The 17891-nt window shown below is 39.3% G+C and overlaps 1 protein-coding gene across 1 annotated transcript in view; it reads right to left on the reverse strand.

The window, feature by feature from the left end:
• Nucleotides 1-17891, reverse strand: part of LOC126973816 (putative leucine-rich repeat-containing protein DDB_G0290503) — an 81410-nt gene that overhangs the window by 17561 nt on the left and 45958 nt on the right. Inside the window, exons 14-23 of the mRNA XM_050821157.1 lie at nucleotides 14977-15141; nucleotides 10945-11062; nucleotides 10356-10535; nucleotides 7390-9077; nucleotides 6988-7172; nucleotides 5661-5771; nucleotides 2460-2601; nucleotides 1415-1479; nucleotides 350-484; nucleotides 98-221 (exon numbers count right to left, since the gene is read on the reverse strand). Coding sequence (XP_050677114.1) covers nucleotides 98-221; nucleotides 350-484; nucleotides 1415-1479; nucleotides 2460-2601; nucleotides 5661-5771; nucleotides 6988-7172; nucleotides 7390-9077; nucleotides 10356-10535; nucleotides 10945-11062; nucleotides 14977-15141 — 2913 coding nt within the window. The remainder of the gene's footprint in view (nucleotides 1-97; nucleotides 222-349; nucleotides 485-1414; nucleotides 1480-2459; nucleotides 2602-5660; nucleotides 5772-6987; nucleotides 7173-7389; nucleotides 9078-10355; nucleotides 10536-10944; nucleotides 11063-14976; nucleotides 15142-17891) is intronic.

Below are 17891 nucleotides of genomic sequence, written 5' to 3' on the forward strand. Positions count from 1 at the left end.
CGAAATTTCGAACGAAGGCCAATTCCGCAGTCATCTGTCGGGAGAAGCTGATCGTCATAAATGGAGCACGGCAATCCTTCACGCCGGTCATCATCACCTGCAGCGCGGCGGCCGCGTCCCGCTGCGAGTCCAACATGAGCTGCAGCCGCGCCCCGGTCTCGCTCTCGGCCGTGAGTCTCAGTCGCGCCGCCTCGCTCTCCGTCCGCAGCTGCTCTCGAATGCTGCACGACATGTAACGTTATAAAGTGATTTAGAAAAGAAAACTTTTTAGAATTGTCGCCTGGATGATTTTCAAAAATCAGGAGAGATACTTTTAAATATTATATTTGTATGTCGAACACATCTTTACCAGTTCAGCTCATGTATGAGTGCGTCCTTGTCTCGTAGCCGCGCCTGCAGGTGTTCCACTTGTAGCTGTAACTTGTCGTTCTCCGCTCGGACGCGGTGGATCCGTTCTGACGTGGACGACACTATGCTTGATGTTCTGTAGCAACAGTTACTCTCACTTGGTATTTAGAACAATTATTATCCCTAATATTATAAATGAGCATGTAAGTTTGTCTGTTACGCTTTCTCGCCTAACCCACTGAACTGATTTTAATGAATTTAATACGGAGATAGAATAGAGCTTGGAAAAGGACATAGACTATCGTAAATTGCGAAAAAATTATTGGAGGGGTTGAACTAGCGGATGGAAGTTTGTATGGAAACTCGTTATTTTCGGAGATAAAACCATAAATTCTGTATTTAAGCACTTGATAAGTAGTAATTTATAAGCATTTGTTTGAGTATAAGTTTCAAAACTTTGACCTACATGGGGATGAAATAGGATATTAAAGTGTGTAGAAGTAAATACTATTAAAGTGAATGTCCACAATGACAAGAGGTATCCGCTGTATCATACAAGAGCGCCACCGGCAGCGGGAAGCAGTTTGTAAATGTATTATTTGCAAAGTACCCTAAAAAATGAAAATGCTACCCAAAGTAACTATTCCACGCGGACGAAGTCGCGAGTAAAAGATCGTTTTAATATAAATATAAGAAATATCTTATAACAATCCACAAAGAAAACACGACAAAAACCATGTTGAATGCATCGCAATGACGTTCACTCATACATTTCATTATCATTAGTTTTATCTTTCCAGTAGGATATGTTTTTACTTAATATTATTTAATTAATAAACTAATTATTCATTTTTAGAGAATAATTCAATATTATAAGTATAATATACTTATAAAAGATATAACATAGAAAGGATATTGGGAAATTTATATAAATTTAAAAAATATCATGATTCTGAACACTATGTTTTTGAGGAATTTTGAGTTTCTAGATATAATTTTTCAAAAATGATGAATTACATGGTTGATGTTTCGATGAATGTATTTATAATCAGGTGTGTATACTAACTTTGATGTATTGAGTGCGAGGCGAGGAATTTCATCTTCGGGGTCATCACTACTGCCTGACAGTATCTACGAGAAAAGAAAAGAAATACATAAATTATTTTGTTACTTTAATAAATATCTTTTCTTAAATTTCAGATTTGTACCAAAATACGATGCGGTAACCGAGTGACGCATACACCGAAAATTTGGTGTCTTGTTAGACTTTCAGGTTGTGGCTCCATCTACAGGATCGATGCGCCACTCAGATGGGTGACTCAGTTGGTCAGAGTGCTCGGGCTCGTCCAAGGGCGCGGGTTCGTATCCCGCATATCTGTCTTTTTTAAAATACTTTATATAAATGAGTTCACTTATATCTTAACAGTTCTTTCAAGGACATATAAATGTCTTTAAATTTAATCAAATATCAACATTCATTAATAATTAAAACGATTCTCACAATATTACTGTAATATTTTACTGCGGTATCTCATCTTTCTGACATTTTCGTTAGCCTTCACATCATTAAGGATCTAACAGACATCAGTTAGAGCCTTTGTGGTTTTGATGTGATAGGCCGGATTGTAACAAAGGAAAAAACTAGTATAACATATTTTTTTTAATAATTCGTCTAGGTTAATGCATTAAAATTATTTATTGATGAAGCTGAAAATGTTGACTAGATAAGAGTGGCAATTAGTATCCCGGTAATTTTATACACTTTTTATTAGCTTCACCGGTATGTATGTTTGTTTACAAACAACAGACTTATTTGGCCGCGATTTTGATCCACTTTAAGCGGCCAGATTTCGTTCAAACTTCGTAGATTTATCGAAGATTGATGACAATACATTAATTTGATAAAGTTATTCCATTTTTCAATTTCCAAAATAAGATTTTTGTTAATTTATATAATTTTCATGTATAATGCAGGAATTGAAGTTTATTTTAAATTTTAATAGGATATTTTCGAATACCAAAGATAAATTTTTGCTCTTTAGTGTGTTTTTTTAAACTATTTAATAATATCATTTCAGTAGAGTTGTAATCGAACTGGTGGTAATGGTTACCTGCTCCATGTGGTCGTCCAGAGCCCGCGACGCGTCCAGCTGGCGGCGCAGCGCACACTCCAGCTCGGCCGTGGGGGAGCGCGCGCTGTGCCGCTCCTCCCGCCCCTCCCGCTCCCCCCGCGCCCCCGCCGCGCCGCTGTCTCTACACACAGATACCGAGCCATTGTAATTACTCGCGCACTGCGATGTGATCGGGTCTAAAACGCGAGGACGACTTTTTTTTCAATCAGGTATTTGGTCATGTTGTCAATATCGTAAACAGATGATGCCATGTACGTGGTGACCATCTTCTGATTCCGTCAGTTATTCCCATAAAAACTATAAACTCACAATTCTTAAAATTCCATAAATATATTGAGTTATTAAAAATCAAAACCAAATTGTTTAAATAAAATGTAAAAAAAAAAATTTTGATGCTGTACGCTCAAAGATATACACCATGACATCATGTTATAATTTAGTTATCATAAAGTGGTTTCTGTGATTGTACATAATGATGGGCATTAAACACCAGTGTGGGTTTATGAAACGAGCCGAAGGCAAAAATAACCTAGAATTTACCTCTTTCTATCGTGTGACTCTTAGCTCTTCAGAACTGACAAAGTAAAGCTAAACCTGACCTAGCAAATCCTAGTGTCTACATTCAAATAAAATTTGTATTGTTAGTACCTAATAAGAGACTTTTATAATGACAAAAATAAAACTTTCCTACCAGTAGACGTAAGTAAATATCCACTTCCAAGACATAAGTAGGGAAGCGGGGGACACGTAGTTACAATTTTTAGATAGTTGTTAATATAACAAAAGCTATCAAATAAATAATACATTTGATTTCTTGTAATGTTAGTATGACTATTTAGCTATTAAAATATGACTGAAGAATTATTAAAATTTATGTATTTTTTTCACAATGGAGAATTTAACTAAACAAGTAGATTGTAACATCTTACCCCGGCATTTGGGCTAGTTGTTACATCATCGCGGCACGATGTTACGGTAGATAAATAAACAAAATCATCAATGATACATATTTTTTATTAGTATTTCAAAACGATATAAACAATAGAGATCACTTTATACAGTCTTCTAACATTTATGAGTAATTATAATATCTATTATGGTAATTATTTAAGTTTTTTTGTAGAAAATCACTTTGGCAGGAATATTTTTAAATCTTATATAAAAATTCTACTTCTGTCATCCATCCCGAAGAATTGCTCGCTCCAATCGCATCTACTGGTCCAGTACGAAGAAAAAAATCCGTGTATCTCATCCTGGGAAACACGAACATCGGCGGAACTGAATTTCCAGCAGCATTTATGGCACATGCAAGACTATTAAGTGTCCCTCTTTCAGCAGATGTGATCACACCGACCTGTTTTTGACCGCGGGCAGCAACTGTTTCTTTAGGCTTCTGTACCGTCGTGACACCTGTCTCGTCAACGTTCCATGTTCTTGAAGCAGTGAATTCATATTTTTGCAACAAGCCTTGCAGTTTGTCAAATTAAATCTTTAACGTTGGTTTTGTTGAACGATGTTGCTCTACTCAAAGATGTAGCTTCTGGTGTTCGTAGAGATAGTTCAGGATTTCTATCCATAAAACTTTTAAACCAGTCCGTCCCAGACGTATTATTTTAATGCCAGCTTGGGGGAAAATTTTTTAAGTCGAGTTTTAGAGCACATTGATAAGCTAGTTTGCGTACTTCTGTTGGCAGTAAACCAAAATATATTTCTGAACTTTTGAGTAGGTAAGAAGCTAATTTATGTTTTTTCTGAGAATACTAATCTAGGTTTAACGTAAACCAATGAACTACTTTCGTTGTTTTTGGTTTTTCTGACATACCTGGATAAGGACCTCGGACACAAATTAAACATCTCGCTTGCTTTACGAATGCTCGTTTTATTCTGCAGTACTTCTGCTGCAGCAGATTCATAAACTTCTTTACTAGTTGTACCTCTTTCTGTTTTTCTTTTATAGTCTCTCATTCTGGAAAAAACAAAGAATATGTAGAATTTTTAAAATAAGAAAACGAACGGTACTACACCAGATATGGTAATATTTTTGTTACATGTAACAACTTACCCCAAACAATTGTAACTACTTGCCCCATGGCACGTTTTTTTATATAAATTGATGTCATTATTAATATACATCGATAGTATAATAAAACAATATTGTAAATTAAAGCTAGATATATTATGAACGTTCAATGTTAAAAAGTTTGACAAAATAAAAAATATAGTCATTTGGAATCAAAAATTACGTAAAGGAGTTTTTTACTTACTTGGTTGAAATCGGGACACACGCACACAACCTAGAAGCTCACCGCTTGGCGGGTCACTGATTGTTTTTAGCTAATGCACGATGTTATCTTATAACAAACGAATGAGTCCAATTATGTCCATAAAAGTGTTTAAAATCCCGGTAACAAACGAGTGTAACTTCTTACCCCTGTAACAATGTGCCCCCCGCTCCCCTACCCTACTGAACTGCAAACGGTAAAAAATTGAACCTTTCTCATACATATAAGGTCATATAGTATAAATAGGTATATAAGGTGTATAAGGTCATATAGTATAAATAGGTATTATATCATCAAATAAATAATATTATCAAACCTACATTTATTTAAAATAGTTATATATATAGTTAGCATTGGAAGACCACGGCATAGCATGGTCAATTTTATCCTGCAATAAGTCGTACTATATAGATAGGTAAAATCACTTTATTCATTGTGTAGGTCATGGAAATGACACTTATGAATGTCAAAAAAATTGTTTTTCTTTTCGAATCTACTGCTACTTCGTAAAGGATTGAGCTAATGAGAAGAAGTAGCAAGAAACTCAAAACACAATCACTAAACTTACTTAGTATATTGGGTACCATATCCTGAATGGTAAATTCATGATAATAATAACCACTTTAAAATATCGGTCGGATTTGTGAAGAAGACGAACAAAGCTAGTCATTGCTCGACGCTCGCTCGTGAGTTCCTACTGAATAGCCCCGTTGATGTGGCCGCCGCACGTACTTACGTTTTCTATACCTACACAAAGAGTCAGACAGGGCCTGCCGAAGGCGAGTTTTATAATACCATAACACAAGAGTTTAATGTCTAATTATGCATAGTTACATATACTTAGTTTAACTAAGACTCACTCTTACTGGAGCAAAAAGCATGTAAATTTAAAGCACACCTGTCAAGCAGCTCTCTCATATTCCGTAATTCATCCTCCAACTCTCGGCATCTTTCCGCTTTCCTTCGAAGCTTTTCTTTCAGTTCACAAATGTTGCTTTCCTCCCGTAACCTGAATAATAAACAGGGATGTGTAAGTCATGGATGAAATTTCCTGTTATGTCATCCTGAGAATGTAGGGCAGTAGTAACAAATGTAAAGCATTGAGCGGTTTGAGGATACAGAAGACGTAGCAATAAGCAATATGTCTTCATGTATACCCATGTATAGCAAAATACTTGAGGGATGTATAACGTTACTTTAGTTAGCACACCTTTAACTGTTAATATTTTAATGATAACAAGGAGTTATCAATATAAAATAGCAGAAAACTTAATGTATTTTTAATTTAAATAAAATATGCCTGCTATAATGTTCACAGAGTAGAGTGAAACAAGAATAGAAACTTGAAATACAAGGCAACCTGAGTCAGTCTAGCAGAAGGCGCTAAATTGAAATATTTAACACTAACATTTAAAAAAAACTGTCACTATCAGTTAATCAGCTTGATCAGTTCATTACATACAGGGTCCTTGCAGGTATGAAACAATACTATAAACTTATCATGCCAAAAAATTTGCATAAAGAAGAACACTATTTTCATTTATTTTATTTTAAATATTTTATATTTAAATTTTATTTATTTTATTTTAAAGGAGGACCGGATCAACTGTCCTAAATTAAAACTAAATAATAATAAATTAGAAAAAAAAATAAAAAACAAGTGCAGGTCATCTAGGCTAGTAGAGTTACAGTAGATGTTTTAATTAGCACTCAAATTTTGAAAATAGTTAAGGAAAACAAAGAACTTTAATGTTAAGATTAAGTGTATAAATAGAATGCACGTAATTCTGGTGTTGCAAGGAATTTCGGGTGGCGCTGAGCATTTACCATCAGGTGACGCGTACGCGTTGTTATTCAAAAGAAAAAAAGCAAATGTTTCTACATTCTGAAAAATAATGGTCATCGTAAAAATAAACCATTAAAACCCATTCGAGTTCAAAAATGTTGAAAGGATACTCATTGCAACACTAAAATCAACACACACACACACACACACATACTCACGCCTTGTTCCCGTCGGGGTAGGCAGAGACAATAGAATGCCATTTGCTTCTATCCTTACAAACCTCACGCGCTTCCTCTACATTCATTACTCTTTTCATACATGCTCGCCGGTTGCGGGTGCTTCGGACCTCTCCTTTTCTCAAAACGTCCCCAATTTGATCGACGAATGTTCTACTAAAATCAACAAACGACATAATCCGCTGGGAGCGTGTTATATTAACCTGGCCATTAACGAGTCCAGTTGCCGCGTGAGATTTTCCTTTTCTTTCCTCAGTGTCTCCATCTCGTTCTGCATATCCTGCGCCTTTGTTATGAGTTGATTGTTATCGCCGTCCCTCTTCGTAGCATGGCTCAAACTATTCTTCAGCTCTGTAATGTCTAATTTCGCTTTTGCTAATTCGAATGCCTATAATAAAAAGAAATGCTTAATTGAGAATAAAAACTGATTGCGGAGTCTCAAATATAGTACATTATCTTTTTTTATAATGGAAATAGAAATTCATAAGTACTGTAACTTTTATGTGCAATATCTTAACTGATATATCCTTATCAAAACTAAATTCTAGTTTAAACAATTTTTTTAATAATTTTTATAGAAATCGAGAGCTAAATATTATTAATACCTTGTCATTTAATTCCTTCTTATTGAATTCTAGTTCGTGTTGCAGAAGCGATATCTGTTTCTTTATTTTAACTAGTTGCTTTCTATCATCATTCGCCTGTCTGTCCGGAGTTTTTATTCCCTCCAAACTTTTATTCCGCGGCGAGGGACTACGCGAAACCAACTTCAGTTGCTCCTTCAAACAAGCTATTTCGTTGTGATATGAATTTACATTATCCTGTAATATTTCAATCTTAACTTCTTTATCTCTCAATCTGTCTGTCAATAGTTTCATTTCTTCAATTTTTGCTGAGAGATCGTTATTTAATGATGTCAGACGTTCTACCTCACTTTCACTGTCATGAAGTTTAATCGAGGTATTCTCTTGTTCTTTTTCGAGTTTAGTTAGTTTCTGTTTAAGCTCCTTGTTTGCAACGCCAAGGTGGTTGTTCTCCTCGACAATTTTAGTTATATCACGATTCAACGCCCCAACCGAGTTTTGCAATTGGAATAGTTCATTGGATTTTTCTTCTAAAGCTTCTTTCAACTTATCTGCCTCTTCACTTTTGTCGTTCAAAAGTCGTTGCAAGTTATCAAGTCTATCTAAATGTTGGTTTAAACTATCAATTTGCTGATTCTTTTCAGACACTAATTGTTCCAGTTTCTGTAATGCGGTTATCTTGTCTTTTAATTGTTTATTATCAGATTCATGCCTTTCAAGGATTAAGTTCCTCTTCTGTAAGTCCCCAATACGAGTTTCTAGTTCTGATATTCTGCCTGATAAATTACGTTTTTCTTTAGCTAATTCTAATACCATATTTTCTCTTCTTGATATGTCTTCTTTAAGCAAGTTGAGATCTTTAGACTTTTCATTTACTTCTTGCGTCAATTCTGAAAGCTTTTGTTCCAAAGCTTTTTTACTAGAAAGCTGGATTTCATAGAATTTTTTATCTTTTTCCATCGTGGCCAATGTATTTTCCAAAAGTGTTTTTAGTTCTTCTACTTCCTTTTGAAGAGCCGGAAACTCAGACAGTTGATCTTCAGCATTTTTCAGATCCGATTTACAAGTTTCAAGTTCACTTCTTGACTTCTTAATGATATGCTTTAATTGCGAAAATAACCCATGTTTTTGTTGTCTCACGTCTACATTTAGGCCTAGTTCCTTCAAAGACGTGTCCTCGTGAGTATTGTCTGATGGCTCAACAGAAAAATTAATCTTTTTTGGTTCAACACATACATTCTTCGTATCAGATACAGCTTGATTCGGATATATCGAGCAATTATCAGGTATATTTAACGCAGTTGAATGTTTGGCACTTTCACCGAACGTATTACTCACACCAAACATAGTCATTTCATTAACGTTTCTTTTATAGTTATTATTATATGGTGTCGGAGTAAAGTTAGCGGGCAGAGATTCAGCTCGAGGTGTAAGTATGGCGTCCATATTATGATAATTATTGTCAATGTTAAGTGAACTCATATCAGGTCGGACCACGTCTGGAGGTTGCGTCTTGTTTAATGTCTTATCTTTGATTTGAAAAGGAGCTCCAGACAAATTAGCATTTTGATTTAGTACTTCTGCTCGTCTCATCTGTAAATCTTGTTCGTCATATTCAGATATTGAAATGATGTCACTTAAAGTTCGTCCCGACGTTTTCCCTTCTATTAGGTCACTTTTTTGATTTTGTTCCCCATCCAATTTCAGAGCTGCAAATGAATCACGTCCCAAATTAATATAACTTCTGTTAGTCTAGACTTGCGTGTAACCTACATCTGTTGGGATATTTGCCAACGAGTCAATCGCAAGTGTAAATGTCAAAATAAATACATTTTTTGTTCATATGCAGTTAAAATAACTGATCCCTATCAAGAATTTACTGCCCTGGAGTCACTGGTAAAACTGGTTCATTGATTTGTGGACTGTAAGTTGCGGTATGGGTTTGGCGTGAACAAAGAGGATTGATGAAAGGAGCAAGCGCACTAACCTGGAATATCACAGGGGTTGCAGATGGTACGCTCGTGCGCAGATGAAGTCTCAATTGTCGTGGGTTTCCTTCACACTACACTATAGGTACCTATATATAAGTCGAATCACTACTACTATAATCTCATACTATCATTAGTAATTTCGGTGATGCTGCGAGTTTATCCACGCGGTCGAAGAGGTGCGGTCAGCGGTACCGTGCGAATGTCACGAGGTCATTTGCGTATACAGCAGCGATCGAAGGAAGACTGGTTTAGTAATATCACTTCAGTCGGATGCGAGTGAAGTCGATTTATATAATAGTGCGCTTGCGGGACCGAGAGGGATGATGAATGAGGATTATGAATATTAGTTAACTGGCGCGAATAGTCACTTACGTCTACATTACTAATGTAAGGTTTAAATAAATTAGTATAACCAATGTAGAATCATTTTTACTATTTAATTCTGATATTATTATAATAAGCTGTTTGTTTTATATTCTGTAATACATAATATAATGTATCATTAGCTGTTGGTTTTCTTTTAATAAATAAATAAATTATTTTCTTCCGAAATAAAAATCGAGGGTAGCGGGAAATTCGAAAATATAAATCGGGTATAGTTAAGAATCTTAGTCACGTGCGCACGACACGTGACCGGGTGAAGAGGGGGTTGGCTGCGGGACATTCATTAGTCAGTCTGGTGAGAGCTTCGGTGTGAGATAGTCGCTCAGATAAGTACATAAGTTGACTGTAATACTATGGAAATAATTGTTGAAGAAGGTCAATATACGTGTTCAAGTGAGTTTGTTATTCCACCTAGTTCCTATGTTTGGTTTAAACAAGTTTATCTAAAGAGTTAAAAGCATTTCTGGTGTATATGGTACAAATATTCGCATACAGCAATTTTTATAATCGATCATGTTCTGTATGAGTTTGTCTACAGATCTCAAGATTTCACACAAGAGTTTACTTTTGTAAATATGACTTAAATGTTTTTATTGGATTTGTCGAGCTAACCCATGATCTGGTTGAATTGCTCCTCCTTGTCTGCGATGATGGAGCGTTGTTCTTTCACTTCGTTGCTCAACTTCTCATTTTCCAGCTCCAGCCGTGACGTCAGCTCCTCAAGGTGGACTATCCTCGACTGAGCGTTCGATAGTTCCCTTTCCAGAATAATCACTTTATCTTTTGGGCTACCTGTGTGCAATCCGTACTTATATTAGAAATGTAAAAGAAATCTGTTTGAAGATGTATGAGCTAGTATGAACATTATATTTTTTAATAGTTCACTGCGGAACACAATTTAACCGAAAGCTTCAACCCGGACGAGTTTGGCCCGATTGTGCTGACGTCATAAGACGGCAGCGTGACTCTCCCACTTCTAAAAAGCCCTTAGTCTTACGACACCCATGGGCCTGGGACTCCCCTATTCTTTTGACACCCCGGGGAAACATTAGTCTATTCCATACATGTGGGTTGGGCAACTATGAATCACGTGTTTTGTGTTCTTAACTCAATTTCGATATGATTGTGGATTGGAACGTTTTTCTAGAATTATTACATCAAATTGATTGTATTGTTATTATACATATTCCATATAACTTACATGAATTTCCGTAAATGGAATCGTGTGTGTCATTCAACTTAATCTTCTCCTCCATATTATTTTTGAGCCTTGCTAATTGTTTGTCTTTTATATCCAATTCATCCTTCAGTCTTTGGACCTGGAATTTTATACTTGCTTGAATGTTATGTTTTTTTTAAAGCTGGTAGCATGGAAAGTCTTTTCTTAGAATGTTTTCAAAATTTACATACACTATCGGTTATATAAGTCTGCGCCAAAGAGTTTATTTGCATAAGTCATTCTTATCACGAATCTCTTCTTACGATTTGCAAGGGATTGGAACTATCAAAAGTGTATGGCTAATGAGGAAATACCATCTAATTATAACTCAATCAATTTTATACTATGACTACTATAAGTAAAATTATAATTTCATGGACATTAAGGGTGTGTGGCAAGGGGTTGCCACGATGTTAAGTGTCTGGCAATGAATAACGTGATTTTTAATAATATTCTGAAGGTAATACCGAAAAAACGCACTATATTATTTGATGTATTTAGATCGGTATTTTACACAGCTTTAGAACCGTTTACCTGCCAAAGCCACTATAACCCAGACTCCATAATGGTCCATCGTTCTTACCTGTGTTGTGAGCATGCGCTGACAAACTTTCAGCTTTTATAAAATAACGTAGGTCTAGGGTCCACGGGCTCTTAGACCATTACAATTTTTAACAAATAATAAAAAAGAAACTGCAGTTTCTTCTTAATTCCTTTAAAAGCCGGCCAAAGGGATTTCAAGAGCAATTCAAAATATTTTATTAATGGAGATTAAAAGGAAGACTTAATTGTATATTTTTTTTTATGGAATAGGAGGACAAACGAGCGTACGGGTCACCTGTTGTTAAGTGATCACCGCCGCCCACAATCTCTTGCAACACCAGAGGAATCACAGGAGCGTTGCCGGCCTTTAAGGAAGGTGCACGCGCTTTTTTTGAAGGTACCCATGTCGTATCGTCCCGGAAACACCGCACAAGGAAGCTCATTCTACAGCTTTGTAGTACGTGGAAGAAAGCTCCTTGAAAACCGCACTGTGGAGGACCGCCACACATCCAGATGGTAAGGATGATATCCTAACTTGTGGCGTGTCGTGCGAAGGTGGAATTCGGCGGCAGGAATCAGGTTAAACAGCTCTTCGGAACACTCCCCGTGATAAATGTGGTATAAGACACACAATGAAGCGACGTCTCTACGCAACGCCAAGTGATCCAGCCGTTCACAAAGCACTGGGTCCCCGACAATTCGAGCTGCTCTGGGTTGCACGCGGTCAAATGGATCGAACTGATACTGGGGTGCGCCAGACCAGATATGACAGCAATACTCCATGTGTGGCCGGACCTGCGCTTTGTAGAGCCCTAGAATGTGGGCCGGCTTGAAGTACTGCCGTGCTCTATTAATGACGCCCAGTTTCTTTGAAGCCAATTTGGCTTTGCCTTCCAGATGACCACGAAATCGGCAATCGCTCGAGATTTCGAGACCCAGTATTCCGATACTAGGCGAGGCTTTGAGGGAAGTGTTGTCGAAGAGCGGTGATACGACAATTGGGGTTTTTTTTAGTGGTAAACGCGCAAACTTGAGTCTTCTGGGGGTTAAATTGGACAAGGTTCAATTTTCCCCATTCCGCAACCTTCTCAAGAGAGGACTCGATAGAAGACACAAGTTTCTCCCGGCACTGGTCGACGATTTCCCGAGAGAGACCTGCATGGCCCGTGTATACGGCATCACCAGTGCTGTCATCTGCATAGCAATGAATGTTGGAGGTGTCCAACATATCATTGATATGCAGAAGAAACAGCGTGGGAGACAGCACACAGCCTTGGGGCACTCCAGCATTCACCGGCTTCGGGTTCGAGCAATATCCGTCGACAACGACCTATTTGCTGCGCCCAGTGAGGAAGCTGGAGGTCCACCTGCACAAGCTCTCGGGAAGCCCAAATGATGGAAGTTTGGAGAGGAGCGCCTTGTGCCATACATGATCAAAGGCCTTCGCAATATCCAGGCTAACTGCCAGGCCTTCCCCCTTGCTTTCAATAGCCGCAGCCCATCTATGTGTTAGGTGTACCAGAAGATCACCTGCCGACCGACCATGGCGAAACCCGTATTGTCGGTCGTTGATCAACTGGTGACCCTCTATGTATACGAAGAGCTGACGACTAATTATGCTCTCCATGATTTTGGAGAGCAGGAAGGTTATAGCAATAGGCCTGTAGTTTGCCGGATCCGAACTGTCTCCTTTTTTTTCGATCAGATGGACAAGGGCTGACTTCCATGAGTCAGGGACTATGCCTTTAGAATAAGAGTGCCGGAATAAATGCGTTAGCACCGGCGTCAACTCAGGGGCACACGTTCTAAGCACGATTGGAGAAATGCCAACCGGCCCGCTCGACTTCCTGACGTCCAACGAAAACAGAGCTCGCCTAACAGTTTTCTGTCTGAACTGTACTTCAGGCATAGAGCTCTGACACCGCGGGATGGTCGGCGGTGTTTTTCCGTTGTCGTCAAGAGTCGAGTTGGAGGCGAAAAGAGTGCACAAGAGATCGGCTTTCTCTTTTGCCGTATGGGCCAGGGTGTCATTCCTCATGTGCAACGGCGGCATGGACGGCTGGCTGAAGTTACCAAGAGCAGCTTTCGACAACGACCAGAACTTGCGTGTTTCGGTCGGGTAACTGGAAAGCTGCTCGCCGATTTTGACGACGTGTTTTGACTTTGCACGGGCGATTTGCCGCTTAAAAAATTTTGGAGGCACGGTTGTATTTCCTCTTAAGAACTGTGCAGTTCGGATCCTTTGTGCCCAGCGCCGCAACCCAAGCTCGATACGCCTGTTTTTTTTTCAGTCAGATGCTGCTTTAACTGATGAATCGAACCAGGGCTGTGATCTGCCATCGATTGTTACAACAGAGCTTGGTATCCATGCCCCACTGCATCACATCAGCTACGACAACGGCGCAGGCACTCAGATCATCCGAAGGGAAACAAACCTTGCCCCAATGGTAGGATGCGAAAAAAGGAACGCATCCTATCCCAATCTGCTGACTTGTAGTGCCAAACGCGGCGGGTCGCTGGTAGTCCACGACGTTGGCGTCGGATAGGCACTACACACCTGACCAGGCAATGGTCGGACGTTCCGAGAGGGGCGTTGACAAAGACCTGGTAACCATCGGGATGTGTAGTCAGCAGAAGATCCAATAAGGACGGCATGTGGCTATCCACATCCGGGAGCCGCGTTGGCGACTCAACCAATTGGGACAGACTATACGCCAATGCAAAATTATGCACAGATCGCCCTGCGCAGTCTGTGGTACGTGATCCAAGCCATTCGGCATTGTGCCCGTTGAAATCACCCAAGACTACGATTTCAGCGGAGGGGATCTGTGCAAGCACGTCGTCAATTGCCGCTTGAACGCAGCCCATGAGATGATCGGTTTCTGCGTTACCACTATGGGACCCGCAGACACACGCGGAGCCAGAGAGTGGACAGGTCCCTACCCTCAAAATTGCCGAGACGGCGACAGCAGATATCCTCCCTAACGTACACATACCCCGGCATGAGGCAAAAAATTGTGCTCAATTTTGTACCCGGGGTACGTTAAATATGACGTATCGCTAGGTCGAGATATCTGCGTCTCCGTAAGGAAACACAAGGCCGGCTGTGCCGTCTCAAGGTGGTGGTGGACGGCGTTTAAATTGGAGTGAATTCCCCTGATATTGCAAAAGTCCACGTTGAGTGTGGAGCGGGGTGCCGTGGTGTTACTGCCTCGTTTGTCTTTGGTCATGCGCGGTTCTGTGCCTTCCCCAGAATACGAAGGGCAGCCCGTGCTAGACTCTGGTAGAGCCGGTACCCTCCTACCCTTATAAGCCCTTAGTCGCCTCTTACGACACCCATGGGCCTGGGACTCCCCTATTCTTTTTACGCCCCGGGAAAAGTACAGGGCAGGTATATACGTTGATATTAATATAGCGTATTATTCAGAAGACTCACACAAGAAATACAGTAAAAATCGCGACAATCTATACCTCGGCGTGCGCGTCGTGCAGGCGCACGGTGAGGTCGCTGGCGGCCGTGTGCACCAGCGCCTCGGCGTCGTTCCGCTGCTGCGTGAGGCGCGCCGACAGCGACGAGATCTTGAGCGCCTGCTCCGACATGCGCGCCTGCAGCACGTCGCGCTCGGCGCGCACCTCCTGGCCGCACATACACACACACCATCAGTAAATAGCTTATCCGGCTCGAAGGACCACTTTGTTGGGGATAAGGTTAAGAGGTTTAAAACAATTATACACTTGATGTAATCATTCTATGGGAAGAATACACACACAGCAATAATACAAAAAAGTATCGCGAGCGTGCATGGGCGGTAAAGGACGACTGACGCCTCGCATATTCATTGATGCGGGGCGGCTTCATTTTAAAATTCTAATAAAATTTATTTAGGCGTAACTTTGCGGAAATCCATAATTATACAAATGATTTAAGTTTTCTTTAGTGTTAATTCCGCCAATATTTGATTTTAAAACAATTCGACACGTGTTTCGCCTCTACACGAGGCATCCTCAGGACGTGTTGTCTCGCCAAAATCTGGCACGAGACTGAATCAAATGAGCCGGAAGCCGCTCTTTTATACCCTCGTCCCATGAAATGACGCGCTGTGAGATTGGTCTCTCGTGGCTGTTATTACCCCCGGAAGAAACACGTAACAAAGGTGAAGGGACTTAATTTGTTTGTTCATTCAACAATGTAAAAATGTTTTGTGTTTTATTATTTCTAATTGCTCTAACACATTTAAGCGAAATCCTTTTTCACATGTATGTAACATATTAAAATTATTATTGTTTCCGAATGAGTGACCTGTATCAATTAAATATATCGCGAAGTGTGATTTTTTATATAATAATCCTCCCGAATAATCATCGCCAACAATATCCTTGTCATAAAGATCTGTAAACCACTTGCAAAGGTTGAACAGTTTGACCAGGTATACGCGAGAACTATTGCCATATATCGTCGAATGTCGGAGGATCGTAGTTGAGTTGAGGGCAGATAGCTTTTCGGAACATTCTCCGTTGTAACTATACAAGCTTACTCGGCTTTTTTTGACATATATCTACCGACTTGCTACTCGACATCGACATTTAGGGCGTTCACAGTATAAGAATAAGCCTAATGATCGCTGCAGGATATACATAGGATTGAGATACAAAACAGTGTGATACATACCGTTTTATGTATTCAGAAGGACAGATTTTGTACTTAAAAGTCATTCCACTTGTATTTATTATACTTCAACTAGGCTACTTGTAGGCTGTCGGCTGGTTACGTATGATACGATTTAATTATTGCCCATTTGCACATCAGTTCCATCAAATCGGAACAAATTTCTATCAAAAATACTAACAATCCTATAAACTTGGAAGGTGAAAAAGGTCAGATCCCCGATAATAAAATTTGTATAACTAATAATTACAATTTGATTTGATTGGCAATCAAAACGAAAGGTATATATAAAATAATTTTCCTGTTAGCGCAAAGTACCACTTTCCCACACGTTGACAAGAGCGTGCGGGAATGCAACTGAGCGAACGGGTATGTAGCAGAGCGTGCTCCCTGTGGTGAGCGTGCGGGAATCTTTGTAGTGGTCGAACTTTGCGCAACTTAATAGCAAAAATATTATACGATACTCGTGCGCACGTAGGTCATCCCTACCTAACGACCTACTTTGCGCACACGTATCGTAATATACTATTATATTACACCCTCTCGGAAACTCTTCGTGTTGATATAACAACTGGGCCTGGTCATTTATTAAGTATGCGGGCGGGAATGTTTTTGGTGATGAAATTGGAGCTTTCGTAGTGATGAACCGGAGAAATAGAAATGCAACTGAATCATTATCAGCCGGAACACGTCTCCTGCTGGACAAAGGTGAGGCCTAAAGATATCCACGACGATCGGTCCTGCGCTGCCCTCATCCAACGAATTCCTGCAATATTGACCAGATCGTCGGTCCATCTTGTGGGGGGCCTACCAACACTACGTCTTCCAATACGTGGTTGCCATTCGAGTACTTTACTGCCCTAATGGCCATCTGTCCGTCAACCAAGTGCCCTGCCCACTGCCACTTCAGTTTCGCAATCATTTGGGCTGTGTCGGTGACTTTGGTTCTCCTACGAATCTCCTCATTTCTGATTCGATCTCGCAGGGAACTCCGATCATAGCCTTCTCCTTTGCCCTCTGAGCGACCACGAGCTTTCTCATCAGGCCCATAGTTCGTAACTGAGTGCACTTTAGCAATTCAATCAACATAAATTTTCCACTCCACGATGTCAGCAAAATTAAGTAGAACTAAAAAAATGGTACATAGAAAAGCGGCATGTAAAATATGTTGATACCCGCTAAATCCTCACAAAATATTAACAAATGCACGTAAATCGAATTAGCAGTTAAACATAAACAAATTATTGGAACAACTCCAAGACACGATTAGACACGAGTGTGTTTGAATGAAACGTTTTGTTAGTTTTTTAATCAAGCACAACACAATATATAACAATCTAGTCAATTACTAGACACACAATGCTTTATACAATAATATTTTTTGAAGAAAGAACAGGCGAATTCATACCAAAATTTTATGATACCATACTTAGTTATAATGATATGTTTAAATGTAAATCTTCTTAATAGTCTAGCACAAATATAAGCTTACGAGGAGCGTAGTAAGAATAATAAGAGAGGAGAGGAGCATAGTAAGAATGAGATGCAAACTCCTTGGAACCAAAAGAGGAATTACTGACTGGAAAAGATCAAATATTGACAAGATTAAAACAAAATTAAAATATTTGCTTTCAGTTTATCAGAGGGGGTTGTTGAAAATTTTGGAAAATATTCCAGTACGGAACAAGTTAATCAAGATATTTAGGATATTTTAGCCGTA

This window comes from Leptidea sinapis, chromosome 30, assembly GCF_905404315.1.
Source record: "Leptidea sinapis chromosome 30, ilLepSina1.1, whole genome shotgun sequence".
Lineage (NCBI taxonomy): Eukaryota > Metazoa > Arthropoda > Insecta > Lepidoptera > Pieridae > Leptidea > Leptidea sinapis.